Below are 20,014 nucleotides of genomic sequence, written 5' to 3' on the forward strand. Positions count from 1 at the left end.
GTCAGAGAGATCTAGGTGTACAGGTCCACAGGTCACTGAAAGGGGCAACACAGGTGGAGAAGGTAGTCAAGAAGGCATACGGCATGCTTGCCTTCATTGGCCGGGGCATTGAGTATGAAAATTGGCAAGTCATGTTGCAGGTGTATAGAACCTTAGTTAGGCCACATTTGAGTATAGTGTTCAATTCTGGTCGCCACACTACCAGAAGGATGTGGAGGCTTTAGACAGGGTGCAGAAGAGACTTACCAGGATGTTGCCTGGTATGGAGGGCATTAGCTATGAGAAGAGGTTGAATAAACTCTGTTTGTTCTCACTGGAACGATGGAGGTTGAGGGGCGACCTGATAGAGGTCTACAAAATTATGAGGGGTATAGACAGGGTGAATAGTCAGACTTTTTCCCAGGGTAGAGGGGTCAATTACTAGGGGGCATAGGTTTAAGGTGCGAGGGGCAAGGTTTAGAAGAGATGTACGAGGCAAGTTTTTTTACACGGAGGGTAGTGGGTGCTTGGAACTCGCTGCCGGAGGAGGTGGTGGAAGCAGGGACGATAGTGACGTTTAAAGGGCATCTTAACAAATACATGAATAGGATAGGAATAGAGGGATACAGACACCGGAAGTGTAGAAGATTTTAGTTTAGACGGGCAGCATGGTCGGCCCAGGCTTGGCCGGCCGAAGGGCCTGTTCCTGTGCTGTACTTTTCTTTGTTCTTTGATGAGAATTTTAACATCAAAGTGTTTCCTGACTCGGACCAAATGGAGGGCATAGGGATGACTTAAGGTATGGGTGAAGGAGTTTTGTATGAACAAGTTTAGCAGGTGATGAGGTGGGCCAGCACCTTATTGAATAATTGAGTTTGGAGATAAGAAAGGCATGGGTGAGAATTTCAACAGCAGATGAACTGAGGCAGAGTCGTCTCTAAAGTCCTCTCTATTACAGTACCTTAAGTAGTTGAACTTAACTCTTTGGTCTCCCGCTCAGGTCTCACCTACAACTGTGAAGTTTTGCTAGTCCGAAGGATTCAAATTGTTGCAGTGTTTCTTATTCCATTCTTTTCTCTTTCAGCTGTGTTATGTAAACGCACAGCTCCACTGGGGCCAATGCCCAATGAAGCGATTAATGTTGCAGAGCTGGAATCCATAGAGAAGTACCGAAGCTATGCACGGTACTTGCATCTGGCAGAGGAAAAAAGCAAACAGCCAACCTGGTGGAGGACGTATAAGCAGTACACGCAAGAACCTGGTAAGTTACATTCTACACATGAAAAATGGATCACTCCAAAACATTTTTGAAGTGAACATGGCATTGATGTGTTTTTTGAACCTTCATATTTCACGTCCTGAGGTGTTTACTTATATCTAATTGATGCCAGTGCGGTGCAAATGTCTGATGGGTGTGACTGATCCAAGATTAGTTTAACCTCTTTCAACTCCATTAACAAAACTAGCCTATAATGGGCTGCATAATTAGCAGTCCTCCTCTGGCGTGGAGTTGACCAATGTCAAAAATAGATTGTGTTGCTGGGGATGAGAAGGAAAATACTGTGCATGTCAGAGGCTGGGAATTCAGCAGTAGGTAACTCCTCTCATGGCTCGCTAAAGCCATCTGTGGCAGAGGGGCACCGTGGTTAGCACTGCTGCCTCAGCACCAGGGACCCGGGTTCAATTCTGGCCTTAGGTGACTGTATGGAGTTTACATTTTCTCCCTGTGTCTGTATGGGTTTCCTCCAGGTTCTCCAGTTTCCTCCCACAGTTCAAAGATGTGACGGTTAGTTGGATTGGTCATGATTGATGTGCAAGGTATTGGGGGTAGGACTGGGGAGTGGGTCTAGGTAGGGTGCTCTTTTGAAGGGCGCTGACTGGATCGGTTGAATGGCCTGGACTGAAGGGATTCTATGGATTCCATCTACAAGGTACATGTTCCGTATGTGACAATGATCTACACTTGTCTGGACAACTCTGATGATTGAGGATAGACTGATGGGCAGCAATTGGCTGGATTGGGCTTCTCCTGCCTTTTGTGGACAGGACACTGGACAGGTTTCCACACGTTCGGGTAGATGCTAGTGTGGCAACTGTACTGGACTGGCTAGAGACTTGTCTAGTTCCTACACAGAAGCCTTCAGTACTACAGCTGGGATGTTTGCAGGGTCCATAGCCATTGCAGTGCCTTCAGCTGTTTCTTGATATCATGTACAGTGAAGACTGACATTTGTGATGCTGGGGACCTCAGAAGAAGGACAAGGTGGATCATTCACTCAGCACTTCTGGCTGAAAGTGGTTGCAAATGCTTTAATCTTGTTTTTTACACTGATGTCATGAACTTCACATCGATGAAGGTGAGGATATTCTGGAACTCTGGTTAGTTATTCAATTGTCCACCAGCAGTCGTGTCTGGTTGTGGCAGAACTGTGGAGATTATAAGCTGATCCATTGGTTTTGGGAGCACTGATTCCACTGTTTAGCATCCATGTAGTCTTTTGTTGTAGCTTCACTCTGTGGCACCTCATTTTTAGCCAAGTCTGGTGCTGCTCCTGACATGCTCTTCTACAATCCACATTGAATCAGAGTTGGTCCCCTGCCTTATGGTAATAGTAGAGCAAGTGAAATGCTGGCCCATGGGATTCTAGATTGTGGTTTTATACAATTCTGGTGTTGCTGATGGCCCACAGCACTTCGTGTCCAGTTTTGAGCTGCTGAATCTAACCTATATAGCACACTAGTTGAGCCATACGATGAGGGTGGGGCAGTATCCTCATTGAGGAGACAGGACTTTATTACCTCAAGGTGGTCACTCCTTCCAAAACTGGCATGGCAGATGTATCTGTGACAGGTAGATTGGTGAGAGTAGGATCAAGTAGGCTTTTCTTGTTGGTTCTTTCACCATCTGTCCTTCAGAACTCACACAGCTCAGTAAGTAGTGGTACTACTGAGCCAGTCTTCGTGATGGACATTGAAACCACCCACGCAGAATACATTCTGTGCCTTGCTATCGTCAGCACTTCTTCCAACTCATCATTGAGGAGGAGCGATTCATTAGTTAAGGGAGGGTGATAATCAACAGGAGGTTTCCTTGCCCATAATTGACCTGGTGCCCTGACTTCCATGAGGTCTGGAGTCAATGTTGAGGACTCCCGGGGCAACTCCCTCCTCATGGTATGCTGCCACCCTGGTGGATCTGTGCTGCCGGTGGGATATAACATACCCAGGCATGGTGATGGAGGAATCCAGGAAGTTGTTATAAGGTATCATTCAGTGACTATGACTGCCAGGTTGTTGCGTGACTAGTTGTTGGACTGCTTCCCAATTTTGGCACAAGTCCCGAGATGTTAGTGAGGAGGATTTTGACTGGTCCGATGAAAATGAAAAATGAAATGAAAATCGCTTATTGTCACAAGTAGGCTTCAATGAAGTTACTGTGAAAAGCCCCTAGTCGCGACATTCCGGTGCCTGGTCGGGGAGGCTGGTACGGGAATTGAACCGTGCTGCTGGCCTGCCTTGGTCTGCTTTACAAGCCAGCTTTTTAGCCCAGTGTGCTAATCCAGCCCCTGGACCATGCCCTATGCTGCCGTAATAAAGATGCAGGGTTATCCAGTATTTTCATAATTGTTATTATAGTATTTCCGAGTGGTTTGCTGCAGCTTGTGAGGACATTTCAGAGAGCAGTTAAGAATGAACCACATTGCTGTGGGTCTGGAGTTACATGAGGCCAGAGCAGTTAAGGACAGCAGATTTCCTTCTCCAAAGGATTTTCGCAAGCCGGTTGGTTTTAGGTAAATTTGGTAGTTTCATGGCCATCGTTACTGAGCTTGGGTTTTTAATTTCAGATTTATATCATTAATTGACTTTAATTGCCCAGCTGTCATGGTGGGATTTGAACTTGTGCCCCTGGATCATTAGTCCAGGCCTTTTGCTAACTAGTCCAGTAACATCATTGCAATGTTACCAGAACATATGTCTTTGCCCATCAAAGTGCATTGATCTTGTGGAACTTTGAGATCATAGAAGAATCATAGGAGTTAAGTGAGACTGTGGGATTTATGTTTTCAAACTTTGATATTTTACTTGGATAATTAAACTATGTTTTTTCCGTTGACATAATTTTGCAGTTGTTACTTTCAAGTTTTCCATGACTAGTAGACAGCAAAACAGCAAAATGTTTTGAATTGCATGGTGTGACAACACAAAGAACAAGAACAAAGAAAATTACAGCACAGGAACAGGCCCTTCGGCCCTCCCAGCCTGCGCCGATCCAGATCCTTTATCTAAACCTCTCGCCTATTTTACAAGGATCTACTTCCCTCTGTTCCCCGCCCGTTCATGTATCTGTCCAGATGCATCTTGAATGATGCTGTCGTGCCCGCCTCTACCACCTCCGCTGGCAAAGCGTTCCAGGCACCCACCACCCTCTGCGTAAAAAACTTTCCACGGACATCCCCCTTAAACTTTCCCCCTCTCACCTTGAAATCGTGACCCCCTTGTAATTGACACCCCCACTCTTGGAAAAAGCTTGTTGCTATCCATCCTGTCCATACCTCTCATAATTTTGTAGACCTCAATCAGGTCCCCCCTCAACCTCTGTCTTTCCAACGAAAACAATTCTAATCTACTCAACCTTTCTTCATAGCCAGCACCCTCCATACCAGGCAGCATCCTGGTGAACCTCCTCTGCACCCTCTCTAAAGCATCCACATCCTTCTGGTAATGTGGCGACCAAAACTGCACGCAGTATTCCAAATGTGGCCTAACCAATGTCCTATACAACCGTAACATGACCTGCCGACTCTTGTACTCAATACCCCATCCGATGAAGGCAAGCATGCTGTATGCCTTCTTGACCACTCTATCGACCTGCGTTGCCACCTTCAGGGTACAATGGACCTGAACTCCCAGATCTCTCTGTACATCAATTTTCCCCAGGACTCTTCCATTGACTCTTGAATTAGATATTCCAAAATGCATCACCTCGCATTTGCCTGGATTGAACTCCATGTGCCATTTCTCTGCCCAATTCTCCAATCTATCTATATTTTGCTGTATTCTCTGACAGTCCTCCTCACTATCTGCAACTCCACCAATCTTAGTATCATCTGCAAACTTGCTAATCGGACCACCTATACCTTCGTCCAGATCATTTATGTATATCACAAACAACAGTGGTCCTAGCACGGATCCCTGTGGAACACCACTAGTCACCTTTCTCCATTTTGAGACACTCCCTTCCACCACTACTCTCTGTCTCCTGTTGCCCAGCCAGTTCTTTATCCATCTAGCTAGTACACCCTGAACCCCATACGACTTCACTTTTTTCATCAACCTGTCATGGGAAACTTTATCAAATGCCTTACAGAAGTCCATGTATATGACATCTACAGCCCTTCCCTCATCAATTAACTTCGTCACTTCCTCAAAGAATTCTTTTAGGTTTGTAAGACATGACCTTCTTTGCACAAAACCATGCTGCCTATCACTGATAAGTCTATTTTCTTCCAAATGTGAATAGATCCTATCCCTCAGTAACTTCTCCAACAGTTTGCCTACCACTGACGTCAAGCTCACAAGTGTATAATTCCCTGGATTATCCCTGCTACCCTTCTTAAACAAAGGGACAACATTAGCAATTCTCCAGTCCTCCGGGACATCACCCGTGCTCAAGGATGTTGCAAAGATATCTGTTAAGGCCCCAGCTATTTCGCCCCTCGCTTCCCTCAGTAACCTGGGATAGATCCCATCCGGACCTGGGGACTTGTCCACCTTAATGCCTTTTAGAATACCCAAAACTTCCCCCTTCCTTATGCTGACTTGACCTAGAGTATTTGAACATCCATCCCTAGCCTCAACATTCGTCATGTCCCTCTCCTTGGTGAATACCGATGCAAAGTACTCATTAAGAATCTCACCCATTTCCTCTGACTCCACGCATAAATTCCCTCTTTTGTCTTTGAGTGGGCCAATCCTTTCTCTAGTTACTCTCTTGCTCCTTATATACGAATAAAGGCTTTGGGATTTTCCTTAACCCTGTTAGCCAAAGATATTTCATGACCCCTTTTAGCCCTCTTTATTGCGCGTTTGAGATTTGTCCTACTTTCCCGATATTCCTCCAAAGCTTCATCAGTTTAAGTCACCTAGATCTTATGTATGCTTCCTTTTTCATCTTAGCTAGTCTCACAATTCCACCCGTCATCCATGGTCCTAATCTTGCCATTTCTATCCCTCATTTTCACAGGGCCATGTCTGCCCTGCACTCTAATCAACCTTTCCTTAAAAGTCTCCCACATTTCAAATGTGGATTTACCGTTAAATAGCTGCTCCCAATCCACATTTCCTAGCTCCTGCCTAATTTTATTATACTTGGCCTTTCCCCAATTTAACACTCTTCCTTTAGGACCACTCTCGTCTTTGTCCATGAGTATTCTAAAACTTACGGAATTGTGATCGTTATTCCCAAAGTAATCACCGACTGAAACCTCAACCACCTGGCCGGGATCATTCCCCAATACCAGGTCCAGTATGGCCCCTTCCCGAGTTGGACTATTTACATACTGCTCTAAAAAACTCTCTTGGATGCTCCTTAAAAATTCTGCTCCATCTACGCCTCCAACACTACATGAGTCCCATTCAATGTTGGGGAAGTTAAAATCTCCCATCACGACCACCCTATTGCTCCTACATTTTTCTATAATCTGTCTACATATTTGTACCTCTACTTCACGCTCGCTAACACTTCTCATTATTTTTCTTTAAATTCCTTTCAGCTCCGGAGAAAATTGACATTGGCCTCCCTCATTTTAGAGAGTCTCGGAAGAAGCAATTGAAAGAACGTACGCGCATTGCTACGGAAAACCACAACAATAGTGATCTTGAGAAATCCGCACGACACAGAACATGTACGTCCGGTTTGACATGCGGGTGACCCAGGTTGGACGAACAAATTAACCTAGGCTGGATATACTCCCTAGACACATCTGTAACTCCTTTGCCATTGGACTTTTGTGAGCTTCAATTCCGGGATTATTGCAACTGTGCTGTGGTCATGGTGTATATGGCTTAGGACACTGCCTACCTCTGCAGGGCAGACTATATATAGGTTATTTAAAACACATAGAACTGTTATCATTCTACTGCTCTCCAAACACTATTTTCTTGTGCCCATCACAAAACGGATGCAAGCAAAATTGTACTTTTAATGAACCAAAATGGAATTTTTTCCATGAGTTCATTTTGGGAGATTGCATGCTCTGGGTGAGCACAAACCTACTTATCAGTATCTACAGGTAAACATGACAGTAATACTCGATCTCACTGACTGGCAGACAAAATGTTGCCAAATCTCAGGCAAAAGCCAAGTTTTTTGTTAGAAAGTCAAATTAAACTGAAGCAAGAACAAATAGCCATGAAGTGGAGATGCCGGTGTTGGACTGGGGTGAGCACAGTAAGAAGTCTTACGACACCAGGTTAAAGTCCAACAGGTTTGTTTCCAATCACTGGCTTTCGGAGCACTGCTCCTTCCTCAGGTGAATGAAGAGGTAGGTTCCAGAAACATACATATATATATAGACAAAGTCAAAGATGCAATACGATACTTTGAATGAGAGTCTTTGCCGGTAATTACGTCTTTACAGATCCAGAGAGAGGGATAATCACAGGTTAAAGAGGTGTGAATTGTCTCAAGCCAAGACAGTTAGTAGGATTTTGCAAGCCCAGGCCAGATGATGGGGGTGAATGTGATGTGACATGAATCCAAGGTCCCGGTTCAGGCTGTACTCATGTGTGCGAAACTTGGCTATAAGTTTCTGCTCGGCTATTCTGCATTGTCGCGCGTCCTGAAGGCTGCCTCGGAGAACGCTTATCCGAAGATCAGAGGCTGAATGCCCCTCACTGCTGAAGTGTTCCCCGACTGGAAGGGAACATTCCTGCCTGGTAATTGTCACGCGTTGTCCGTTCATCCGTTGTCGCAACGTCTGCATGGTTTCGCCAATGTACCACGCTTCAGGACATCCTTTCCTGCAGCATATGAGATGGACAACGTTGGCCGAGTCGGACGAGTATGTACCAGATACCTGGTGGGTGGTGTTCTCGCATGTAATGGTGGTACCCAGGTCGATGATCTGGCACGCCTTGCAGCGATTGCCATGGCAAGGTTGTTTGGTGTCGTGGTCGCTGTTCTGAAGGCTGGGTAGTTTGTTGCAAACAATGGTTTGTTTGAGGTTGCGCGGTTGTTTGAAGGCAAGTAGTGGGGGTGAGCTTGGCAAGATGTTCGTCTTCATCGATGACATGTTGAAGGTTGCGAAGAAGATGTTGTACTTCCTCCGCTCCGGGGAAGTACTGGACGACGAAGGGTACTCTGTCGATTGTGTCCCGTGTTTGTCTTCTGAGGAGGTCGGTGCAGTTTTTTGCTGTGACAGGTTGGAACTGTCGATCGATGAGTCGAGCGCCATATCCCGTTCGTCGAGGACATCTTTCAGCGTCTGTAAATGTCTGTTACGCTCCTCATCTGAGCAGATCCTGTGTATACGGAGTACTTGTCCATTGGGGATGGCTTCTTTAATGTGTTTAGGGTGGAAGCTGGTGAAGTGGAGCATCGTGAGGTTATCCGTGGGCTTGCGGTAAAGCAAAGTGCTGAGGTGACCGTCCTTGATGGAGATGAGTGTGTTCAAGAATGTCACGGATTCTGGAGAGTAGTTCATGGTGAGCCTGATGGTGGGATGGAACTTATTGATGGCATCCTGTTGTTGTTTCAGTGATTCTTCACCGTGGGTCCAAAGGGAAAAAATGTCATCAATGTATCTGGTGTATAACCAGACTCGGCCAACGTTGTATACCTCATATGCTGCAGGAAAGGATGTCCCGAAGCGTGGTACATTGGCGAAACCATGCAGACGCTGCGACAGCGGATGAACGGACCTCGTGTGACAATCGCCAGGCGGGAATGTTCCCTTCCAGTCGAGGAACACTTCAGCAGCCAAGGGCATTCAGCCTCTGATCTTCGGGTTAGCGTTCTCCAAGGCGGCCTTCAGGACGCGCGACAACTCAGAATTGGCGAGCGGAAACTTATAGCCAATTTCCGCACACATGAGTACGGCCCCAACTGGGACCTTGGATTCATGTCGCATTACATTCACCCCCCACCATCTGGCCTGGGCTTGCAAAATCCTACCAACTGTCCTGGCTTGAGACAATTCATACCTCTTTAACCTGTGATTATCCCTCTCTCTGGATCTGTAAAGACTTAATTACCTGCAAAGACTCTCATTCAAAGTATAGACTTGCATCTTTGACTTTGTCTATATATATATGTTTCTGGAACCTACTTCTTCATTCACCTGAGGAATCAGCAGTGCTCCGAAAGCTAGTGATTCGAAACAAACCTGTTGGACTTTAACCTGGTGGTGTAAGAACAAATAGAGCAGAGGGCACTTTTCTGTGGCAAAACTACTCGAGGATCATCCTGGTCCACCACTCCCCAGACTATATTTTGAGCTACCTCTACTGCTTCCCATTGCGTACAAGGCCAAGTCTCGCCTTTGCCCAGGTACCGTGACTGAACCAGCACCTCTCTGGTTTCTTACCTATTTCCCCCCGTACATTCTCCCTGAGACCCACCTCCTGCGCCCTTTCCTCCACTTCAGCTTACAGCTAACATTCAAATTTCCTTTCCTAATCCCATTGCGAGTGGCATTGTTAGTGTTGTGATGTTCTCAGGTGCCAGCGTCAGCCCCTTCCTCTTTCCATACAAATTCCTATGACAAGTTCGAACTCTTTCCCCGCCCCTGCCTCACCTTTTCTCTCTGAATTCCTTGCGTATGTTGTTGTCTTGAGCAGGTTGTTGGAGTTAGGTCGGTACCTGTGCATTCATCCCTGAACCCTCCTTTAAGAGGGAAGCCAAAGCTGAGCAACATGCCCAAAATGAGAGCATTTTCATTACAGCAGCTGTAAATGTAAAATATAGCAAAGTGCGGGCAGGTTTGTTTGTATGGTGTTAAACCAAGTTCTCTTTGCTCAGTGTCGATTCCACTGGATGAGGTGAAAGCTGAATGGGAGAAAACAAATGGTCCTCTCCACTTGCGGAAAATCGGTGAGCACTATGGTGTTTACAGAGATTTGTTCAACAGTGCAACCTTCGTTCCCCGTGTGATGCTGCGTATCCACTACGACCATGAGGATGATGCAATGCCGGTGTATCACGGGAATGTGGTCACACCCTCAGAGGTAATGGAGTGATAAATCTCCAGTGTAGTTAGTAATCTACATATCCACTCTACACATGAAGAATGCACAACTTAAAAACAAACGGATATAATAATTGAATTAAAGAAAATGGAATTTAGCAACAATCGGTAAAATATTAAGGGTTTGTTCAGCAACATCGCAGCTAGAGGGAGACTGGCTGTATGATCTGTATGTGAGTAAATCTGTAGCACAGACCCTGAAGTTGGTATCCTCGCTGCTGCTCTGTACTTTGCAATGGAGGATTAGTTCACCGAGGTCCAAATGTTCTGATATATGAAAGTCTGAAAGGATAACATGGCACATGATTTTATCCTGCCAGTTAATCTTCCTATGTCACTGACCATGGACAATACAATGCCGTTCTGCCTCACTCTCCAGTGTTAACACCAGTGCTGTGTGTGCCAGTCTCTTCATGGTGGGTGATATTAGTTATGCATTAGTGCAGATATTTCTCAATTCTGCCTCTCATCCACTTTTTCTTTTTCATTCACAGGCCTTAAATCTTCCAAGGGTGTCATTTGAAGCAGAAGAGGGTTCCCTTTGGACACTATTGCTTACCAATCCAGGTATGTAAGTCCTGGAACCAAAGTTTAAAGAGCCTATGTAACTACTGTGCTGTCACTCGGATGTAAGGGAGGAAAGTTATGGAGGATAAATTTTCACTTTCATATTATCTATCTCCCTGACTTAGGTACTCCAATGATGGCACCGATGGGCAGGTTTGTTCCACAGCTTTATGATACACAACAGGAACTGGAACTTGTTTCTAGCCTGAGATCTGCTCAGCGACAGTTGTACAGTGACAGACCTGTAATGCATCCCAGTGTTATACAACTGTACCCAGTGTTATACTGTGACAGACCTGTCCCTACCAGTACTTTACCTCAGTGTTATACAGTGACAGACCTGCGCCCACCAGTACTGTACCCCAGTGTTATAGAGTGACAAACCTATCCCCACCAGTACTTTACCCCACTGTTATACAGTGACAGACCTGTACCTCCGTGTTATACAGTGACAGACCTGTACCCCAGTGTTATACAGTGACAGACCTGTACCCGCCAGTACTGTACCCCAGTGTTATACAGTGACAGACCTGTACTCGCCAGTACTGTACCCGGTGTTATACAGTGACAGACCTTTATCCACCAGTACTGTACCCGGTGTTATACAGTGACAGACCTGAACCCACCAGTACTGTACCTGGTGTTATACAGTGACAGACCTGTACCCGCCAGTACTGTACCCCAGTGTTATACAGTGACAGACCTGTACCCGCCAGTACTGTACCCCAGTGTTATACAGTGACAGACCTGTACCCGCCAGTACTGTACCCGGTGTTATACAGTGACAGACCTTTATCCACCAGTACTGTACCCGGTGTTATACAGTGACAGACCTGAACCCACCAGTACTGTACCTGGTGTTATACAGTGACAGACCTGTACCCGCCAGTACTGTACCCCAGTGTTATACAGTGACAGACCTGTACCCGCCAGTACTGTACCCCAGTGTTATACAGTAACAGACCTGTACCCACCAATACTGTACCCAGTGTTATACAGTGACAGACCTGTACCCCAGTGTTATACAGTGATAGGCCTGTACCCACCAGTACTGTATCCGGTGTTATACAGTGATAGACCTGTACCAACCAGTACTGTACCCCGGTGTTATACAGTGACAGAGCTATACCCACCAGTACTTTACCCCGGTGTTATACAATGATAGACCTGTACCCACCAGTACTGTACCCCGGTGTTATACAGTGATAGACCTGTACCCACCAGTACTTTACCCCGGTGTTATACAATGATAGACCTGTACCCACCAGTACTGTACCCCGGTGTCATACAGTGACAGGCCTATACCCCGGTGTTATAGTGACAGGCCTGTACCCCAGTGTTATACACTGACAGACCTGTACCCACCAGTATTGTACCCCATTGTTAAGCAGTGACAGACCTGTACCCCAGTGTTATACACTGACAGACCTGTACCCACAAGTACTGTACCCCATTGTTATACAGTGATAGGCCTGTACCCACCAGTACTGTATCCGGTGTTATACAGTGATAGACCTGTACCCACCAGTACTGTACCCCGGTGTTATACAGTGACAGAGCTGTACCCACCAGTACTTTACCCCGGTGTTATACAGTGACAGGCCTATACCCCGGTGTTATAGTGACAGGCCTGTACCCCAGTGTTATACACTGACAGACCTGTACCCACCAGTATTGTACCCCATTGTTAAGCAGTGACAGACCTGTACCCCAGTGTTATACACTGACAGACCTGTACCCACAAGTACTGTACCCCATTGTTATACAGTGACAGACCTGTACCCACCAGTACTGTACCCCAGTGTTATACAGTGACAGACCTATACCCACTAGTACAGTGCCCCAGTGTTATACAGTAACAGACCTGTACCCATCAGTACTGTACCCCGGTGTTATACAGTGACAGACCTGTACCCACCAGTACTGTACCCTGGTGTTATACAGTGACGGACCTGTACCCACTAGTACTGTACCCCAGTGTTATACAGTAACAGACCTGTACCCACCAGTACTGTACCCCGGTGTTATACAGTGACAGACCTGTACCCACCAGTACTGTACCCCATTGTTATACAGTGACAGACCTGTACCCACTAGTACTGTACCCCATTGTTATACGGTGACAGACCTGTACCACAGTGCTATATAATGACAGACCTGTACTCACCAGTACTATACCCCAGTGTTATACAGTGACAGACCTATACCCACTAGTACAGTGCCCCAGTGTTATACAGTAACAGACCTGTACCCACCAGTACTGTACCCTGGTGTTATACAGTGACAGACCTGTACCAACCAGTGTTGTACCCCAGTAGTGTACAGTGACAGACCTGTACCTATGAGTATTATAGACTGGTGTTATACACTTAAGTACCTGGATTATAAAATCATAGAAATAATATGGCGCAGCAAAAGTCCTTTCAGCCCATCATGTCTGTGCATACTATGCCTTATTAAAACCCATGTAGACAAATTCCACCGCACTACCCTCATCGATTCTCCTTTATATTGCCTCAAAAAACGTGATTAAGCTAATAAGATACAATCTTACCGTAACACAACCATGCTGACTATCCCTGAACAATCTGTGTCTTTCTAAATGACAGTTTATTCTCTGACTCAGAATTAATTCCAATAATTTGTTCAACCCCAAAGTCAGACTGACTGACCGATAATTATCTGGCCTATTCCTCACAGTCTTCTTAAATAATGGCACAACATTTGCCAACCTCTAATCCTCACTTGTATCTAGTGAGGAACAAAATATGATCCACAGAGCATCCAATACTTCCTCTCTGGCATCCTTTAACAGTCTGGGATACAATCCATCTGATCCTGGTGATTTATCCACCTTCATTATGCTATTGTATCAAACATTTCATGCTCCTAACTAGAATGTCTGCAGCATCCATCTCCTTCATGACGACAGAGACAAAGCACTCAATGAGAACCCTTCCCACATCGCTGGCATTAGCGCAAATTACCAGATACATCTCTGATAGGCCCTACCTTTTTCTGAGTTATTCTCTTGCTCTTAATGTACTGGTAAAACCTCTTCGGAATTTCTTTCGCCAATATTACCAAATATTCGCCAACTATACCCGCCAATATTTTTTTGTATCCTCTCTTTGCTTTCCTAATTTACAGTTTTACTTCAACCCTGTACTTTCTATACTACTCTCAGCTTTCTACAGTGCTCAGCATTTTGTGACTGTCACAAGCTTTCTTTTTCTGCTTTATCTTACCTTCTAATCTTCCGGATAACCAGGGGGCTCTAGATTTGGCAGTAGCACCCTTTTTATTTGTGGGGACATGTTTACACTGTGCCCATAGAATCTCACCTATGAATGCCTGATTTTACACTTTCCCCTTCTATTAGTTGTATTCAAACTACTATTCCCAGCTCGCCTTTCAGCTTTGCGAAATTCGTCTTTCCCAAAATTAATCCTTTTACTTCTGTTTTATCGTTATCCTAGTTTATAATTTAGCTAAATCTAATTTTTATTGTGGTGACTATCTCCAAAATAGCCCCCCCACTGCTACTTCATCCTCTTCATTGCCTAAGACTGAATCAGTTCAAGAATTTTGTGCCCTCTGTGCCCTTCACACTGTTCGTATCCCAGTTGATATCAGGGTAGCTGAAATCCCCAACAATTATTGCCCGATTGTTTTTGCACTCAGAAAGTTGCTTACGTATTTGCTCTTTTAATTGTCCTCTTGGACTGTCTGGTGGTCATACATTCCCTTTCTGCCTCCATTCTCCTAGCCGGCAGTGTGACCACCTCTTTGAATGTGCTATCCACATAGCTCTTGGCTTTGTGGATGCACCACTGCAGCCACCGCTCGAGCTCTGAAATCTGGAGCTCCAGTTCCTACAGTTGGTGACACTTCCTGTACATGTGACAGTCTAGGACACTAGCAATACATAGGTACATAGAAGATAGGAGCAGGAGGAGGTCTTTTGGCCCATCGAGCCTGCTCCGCAATTCATCATAATCATGGCTGATCATCCAACTCAATAGTCTAACTCTGCTTTCTCCCCATAGCCTTTGATCGCATTCTCCCCAACTGCTATATCCAGCCGCCTCTTGAATATATTCAAAGTCGTAGCATCACCTGCTTCCTGTGGTAATGAAATCCACAGGCTCACCACTCTTTGCGTGAAGAAGTGTCTGCTTATCTCTGTCCGAAATGGTTTATCCTGAATCCTCAGACTGTGACCCCTGCTTCTGGACACACCCATCATTGGTAACATCTTCCCTGCATTTACCCTGTCTAGTCCTGTTAGAATTTTATAAGTTTCTATGAGATTCCCCCCTCATTCTTCTGAACTCCAGCGAGAACAATCCCAACCTCGTCAATCTCTCCTCATATGACAGTCCCGCCATCCCTGGAATCAGTCTGGTAAACCTTCGCTGCACTCCCTCGAGAGCAAGAACATCCTTCTTCAGAGAAGGAGATCAAAACTGCACACAATACTCCAAGGGTGGGCTCACCAAGGCCCTGTACAATTGCAGCAGCACATCCCTGCTTCTATACTCTAAACCTCTTGCAAAGAAGGCCAACATACCATTAGTCTTCTTTACCGCCTGTTGTACCTGCATGCTTACTTTCAGCGAATGGTGCACAAGGACACCCAGGTCCCGCTGCAAACTCTCCTCTCCCAATTTACAACCATTCAGGTAGTAATCTGCCTTCCTGTTTTTGCTTCCAAAATGAATAACCTCACACTTATCCAAATTATACTGCATCTGCCATTGGTTTTCCCACTCGCCCAACCTGTCCAGATCTTGCTGTAGGATCCCTGCATCCTCGTCACAATTCACCCTCCCACCTAATTTGGTATCATCTGCAAACTTTGAGATGTTACATTTTGTTCCCTCATCCAAATCATTAATATATATTGTGAATAGCTGGGGTCCCAGCACCGATCCCTGTGGTACCCCATTGGTTACTGCCTGCCAATTTGAAAAGGACCCATTAATCCCTACTCTTTGTTTCCTCTCTGCCAACCAGTTTTCTATCCACCTCCATACATTTCCTCCAATCCCATGCGCTTTAATTTTGCACAATAATCTCTTATGCGGGACTTTGGCAAACGCCTTCTGAAAGTCCAAATATACCACATCGACTGGCTCCCCCTTGTCAACTGTACTGGTTACCTCTTCAAAGAATTCCAACAGATTTGTCAAGCATGATTTTCCCTTTATAAATCCAAGCTGACTCTGACTGATCCTGCCACTGCTTTTTAAATGTTCTGCTATAAAGTCCTTGATAATGGATTCAAGCATTTTCCCCACTACCAATGTTAGGCTTACTGGTCTATAATTCCCTGCTTTCTCTCTACCTCCCTTGTTGAATATTGGAGTGACGTGAGCTACCCTCCAATCTGCAGGGACAGTTCCAAAGTCTATAGAATCCTGGAAGATGATCACCAATGCATCCACTATTTCCAGAGCCACCTCCTTAAGCACTCTGGGATGCAGATTCTCAGGCCCAGGGGGTTTAGCCGTCTTCAATCCCATTAATTTTCCCAGCACCATTTCTCTACTAATGTTGATCTCCCTCAGTTCTTCCCTCTCAGTAAACCTTTCATTCTCCAACATTTCTGGGATCTGATTTGTGTCCTCATTTGTGAAGACAGAACCAAAGTTTGTATTCAATTGCTCAGCCATTTCTTTGTCCCTTATTATGCATGCCTCTGTTTCTGTCTGTAGTGGGCCTACATTTCTCTTTACCAATCTCTTTCTCTTCACATATCTGTAGAAACTCTTAGTGTCAGTCTTTATGTTCCCTGCAAGCTTCCTTTCGTACTGTACTTTCCCCATCTTAATCAATCCCTTTGTCCTTCGTTGCTGAATTCTAAACTGCTCCCATTCCTCAGACCTATTATTTTTCTTGGCCAATCTGTATGCTTCTTGTATCGGATACTATTTTTAATTTCCCTTGTAAGCCATGGATTGGCCCTCTTACCCCCTTTGCTTTTTTGCCAGACAGGAATAAACAGTTGTTGTAGTTCCTACATGCGTTCCTTGAATGTTTGCCATTGTCTATCCACTGTCATCCCTTTAAGTAACTCTCCCCAATCTATCAAGGCCAACTCATATAGGCCATTCCCAAACTCACCAGTGCAGTTTGGGGGTCTATATATGACACCCACTAATGTTTTTTGTCCCTTGGTATTTCTCAACTCTACCCATACAGATTCCATATTGTCAGAGCTAATATCCTTTCTCACTTGTGTTAATTTCCTCTTTAACCAGCAGTGCCATGCCACCACCTTCCTAATTACTGAGAACCCTGGGACATTCAGTTCCCATCCTTGTTCACCCTGCAGCCATGTCTCCGTAATCCTAATTATATCATGTCCATTTATATCTATCTGCGCGATTAGTTCATCCACTTTATTTCAAATGCTCCGTACATTAAGGCACCGAGCCTTTAAGTTTGTCTTTTCCCAATGCTTGTCTTGCTCCCAATATTTTTCTCTATTGCCCTGTTTGAATTTTGTCCTTGGTTTCTCCACCTATCACCTTTCTTCTTTACTTTTCTACCTTTTGCTTTTATCCTTGCTCCCTCTTTCTCTGAATCCTTGCGTAGGTTCCCACCCCCCGGCATATTAGTTTAAACCCTCCCCAACCGCTCTATCAAATAGCCCCCCTAGGACATCAGTTCCAGTCCTGCCCAGCTGTAACCCGTCAAATTTGTACAGGTCCCACCTCCCCTAGAACCGGTCCCAATGCCCCAGGAATCTGAAACCCTCCCCCGACACCATCTCTTCAGCCACATATTTACCCTATCTATCCTGTCATTTCTACTCTGACTAGCACGTGGCACCGGTAGTAATCCTGAGATCACTACATTTGAGGTCCGATTTCTAAACTTCCTAATGTCCACAACTTCCCACATATTACAGGACACTCATGCCATACGACCGAGCTGTCCAACCATAACTTCAATTTATTTCAGGTGTGTTATGGGCCAGGATTTAGAGAACACCAAAGTGTGTCATGGAGTTCACCTGACCCACGACTTTTACTAATTTGTGGTATGGGGAGCACATGGCCCAGTCTACAGGTGTGGTGCAGCAGAAATTTAGAAGTAATTTTTAAAGCAAAACAATGTTTATTCTATGAACTCAGTTCACCTTTTAAAACATGTGAACATCTTAGCAACGATCAATTCAAATATACCCCCCAAAGAATACAACACTCTAAGTAATCCTTAAACTGTCCTTTTAACATCCATAAGACAAAATCCTTTTGACTGAAGCACATCAGGTTTAAATTCTCTACTGAGAGCAGTTATCACTCTGAATTCACCAAATGATCAAGAGATAATCTTTAGATGGCAGCGAGATCACAATTGCACCTTCTTTGGCTGGCTTCACCTCCAACACTAAAATGAAACCAAAAAACACAGACACACCCAAGCTTTTTCTCAAAGCGAAACTAAAAAGCAGAGCCAGAGCTCAGCTTCACCCACACTCTGACATCACTGCAGCCACTTGAGCAGACAAACATTTCTTAAAGTGACATTCCCATGGCATGTGTTAGATGTAAACTTTGACTCACTTATACCACGTTATTTTATCTGGCCTTGACTTAACCCTACGTCCTATTGCTTCTGTTTCTTACTTAAATCTAAGTAGTTACTTTTATTTATTTTTTTAAAAAAAAATTCAGAGTACCCAATTATTTTTTTTCCAATTAAGGGGCAATTTAGTGTGGCCAATCCACCTAACCTGCACATCTTTGGGCTGTGGGAGCGAAACCCACCAGACATGGGGAGAATGCAAACTCCACACGGACAGTGTAGCTACTTTTAACATGAATGTGTTTTTCAAATTTTCAACTACTTAAGGACACTCTCTAACAGCAGTTTGTCACCAACCAATGAACTGATGATTCTGCTGCGATGTCACTCTTGGATTTTTAAATAAAATTTAAATTGTCACTTATAATTTCACTGTCCGTGTGGAGTTTGCACATTATCCCCATGTCTGCGTGGGTTTCACCCCCACAACCCAAAGATTGGTTAGGTGGATTGACCACGCTAAATTGTTCCTTAATTGGAAAAAAAAATAATTGGGTACTCTAAATTTATTTAAAAAAAGAATAAGCTTGATTAGCTCTGACCAAGCCTGGCAGAAACTTAAAACAAGGAATTTAAGTTCAATACTAAATTGCAAACAAGTGAACTAGATTTTACAGAACAAGATTAACCTGTAAAACTTTAAATTTTACAACCTTACTCGCCAAACAAACTCAAAGTTCTTTCTACTGGCTCAACTCCAGTTTGTAAGGACATAAGCATATTATAAAAAAGTACTGATGGGAGATTTTCCCAAATTCATCAGTTTTTTAATATAACAATGCAAACTAGCACTGTGGTTTTAGATTCCCCCTATTTGGGAGCCACAGCACTGATTTTAATTTTACAGTAAGTGCTGTCTTCCTGCATTAATCGAATCAAGGTTGTAGATTCAAACTTAAAGAACAGTGCAGCACAGGAACAGGCCCTTTGGCCCTTCAAGCTGTGCCGACCATGCTGCCTGTCTAACCTAAAACCTTATACGCTTCCGGGGTCCGTATCCTTCTATTCCCATCCTATCCATGTATTCGTCAAGATGCCTCTTGGACAGGGCAGCACGGTGGCGCAGTGGTTAGCATTGCTGCCTTCCGGCGGCGAGGTCCCAGGTTCGATTCCGGCTCTGGGTCACTTTCCGTGTGGAGTTTGCACATTCTCCCCGTGTCTGCGTGGATCTCACCCCCACAACCCAAAGATGTGCAGGGTAGATGGATTGGCCACGCTAAATTACCTCTTAATTGGAAAAAATGAATTGGGTACGCTAAATTTATTTTTTTTAAAAGAAAAAGATGCCTCTTGAATGTCGCTATTATACCTGCTTCCACCACCTCCCCAGCAATGAATTTCAGGCACTGTGCATCCTCTTTGTAAAACATTTGCCTCACATATCATAGAATAGAATCCCGACAGTGCAGAAGGAGGCCATTCGGCCCATCAGGTCTGCAGCGACCCTTGAAAAGAGCACCCTATCAAGGCCCATGTCCCCACCCTATTCCCGTAGCCCAGTAACCCCGCCTAACCTTTTTGATACTAAGGGGTAATTTAGCGTGGCCAATCCACCTAACTGTCACTTCTTTGGACTGTGGAAGGAAACCGGAGCACCCAGAGAAAACCCATGCAGACACGAG

The 20,014-nt window shown here is 44.8% G+C and overlaps 1 protein-coding gene across 2 annotated transcripts in view; it reads left to right on the top strand.

Moving 5' to 3' along the window:
- mrpl38 (mitochondrial ribosomal protein L38) overlaps window positions 1–20,014 on the top strand; it is a 41,048-nt gene that overhangs the window by 12,970 nt on the left and 8,064 nt on the right. The window contains exons 2-5 of one of the 2 annotated variants that reach the window (XM_072483011.1): window positions 1,064–1,240; window positions 6,753–6,884; window positions 10,001–10,206; window positions 10,721–10,793. In XM_072483011.1, coding sequence (XP_072339112.1) covers window positions 1,064–1,240; window positions 6,753–6,884; window positions 10,001–10,206; window positions 10,721–10,793 — 588 coding nt within the window. The remainder of the gene's footprint in view (window positions 1–1,063; window positions 1,241–6,752; window positions 6,885–10,000; window positions 10,207–10,720; window positions 10,794–20,014) is intronic. The other variant, XM_072483012.1, reaches the window with a different exon arrangement.

The sequence above is a fragment of the Scyliorhinus torazame genome, chromosome 18, assembly GCF_047496885.1.
Source record: "Scyliorhinus torazame isolate Kashiwa2021f chromosome 18, sScyTor2.1, whole genome shotgun sequence".
NCBI lineage: Eukaryota > Metazoa > Chordata > Chondrichthyes > Carcharhiniformes > Scyliorhinidae > Scyliorhinus > Scyliorhinus torazame.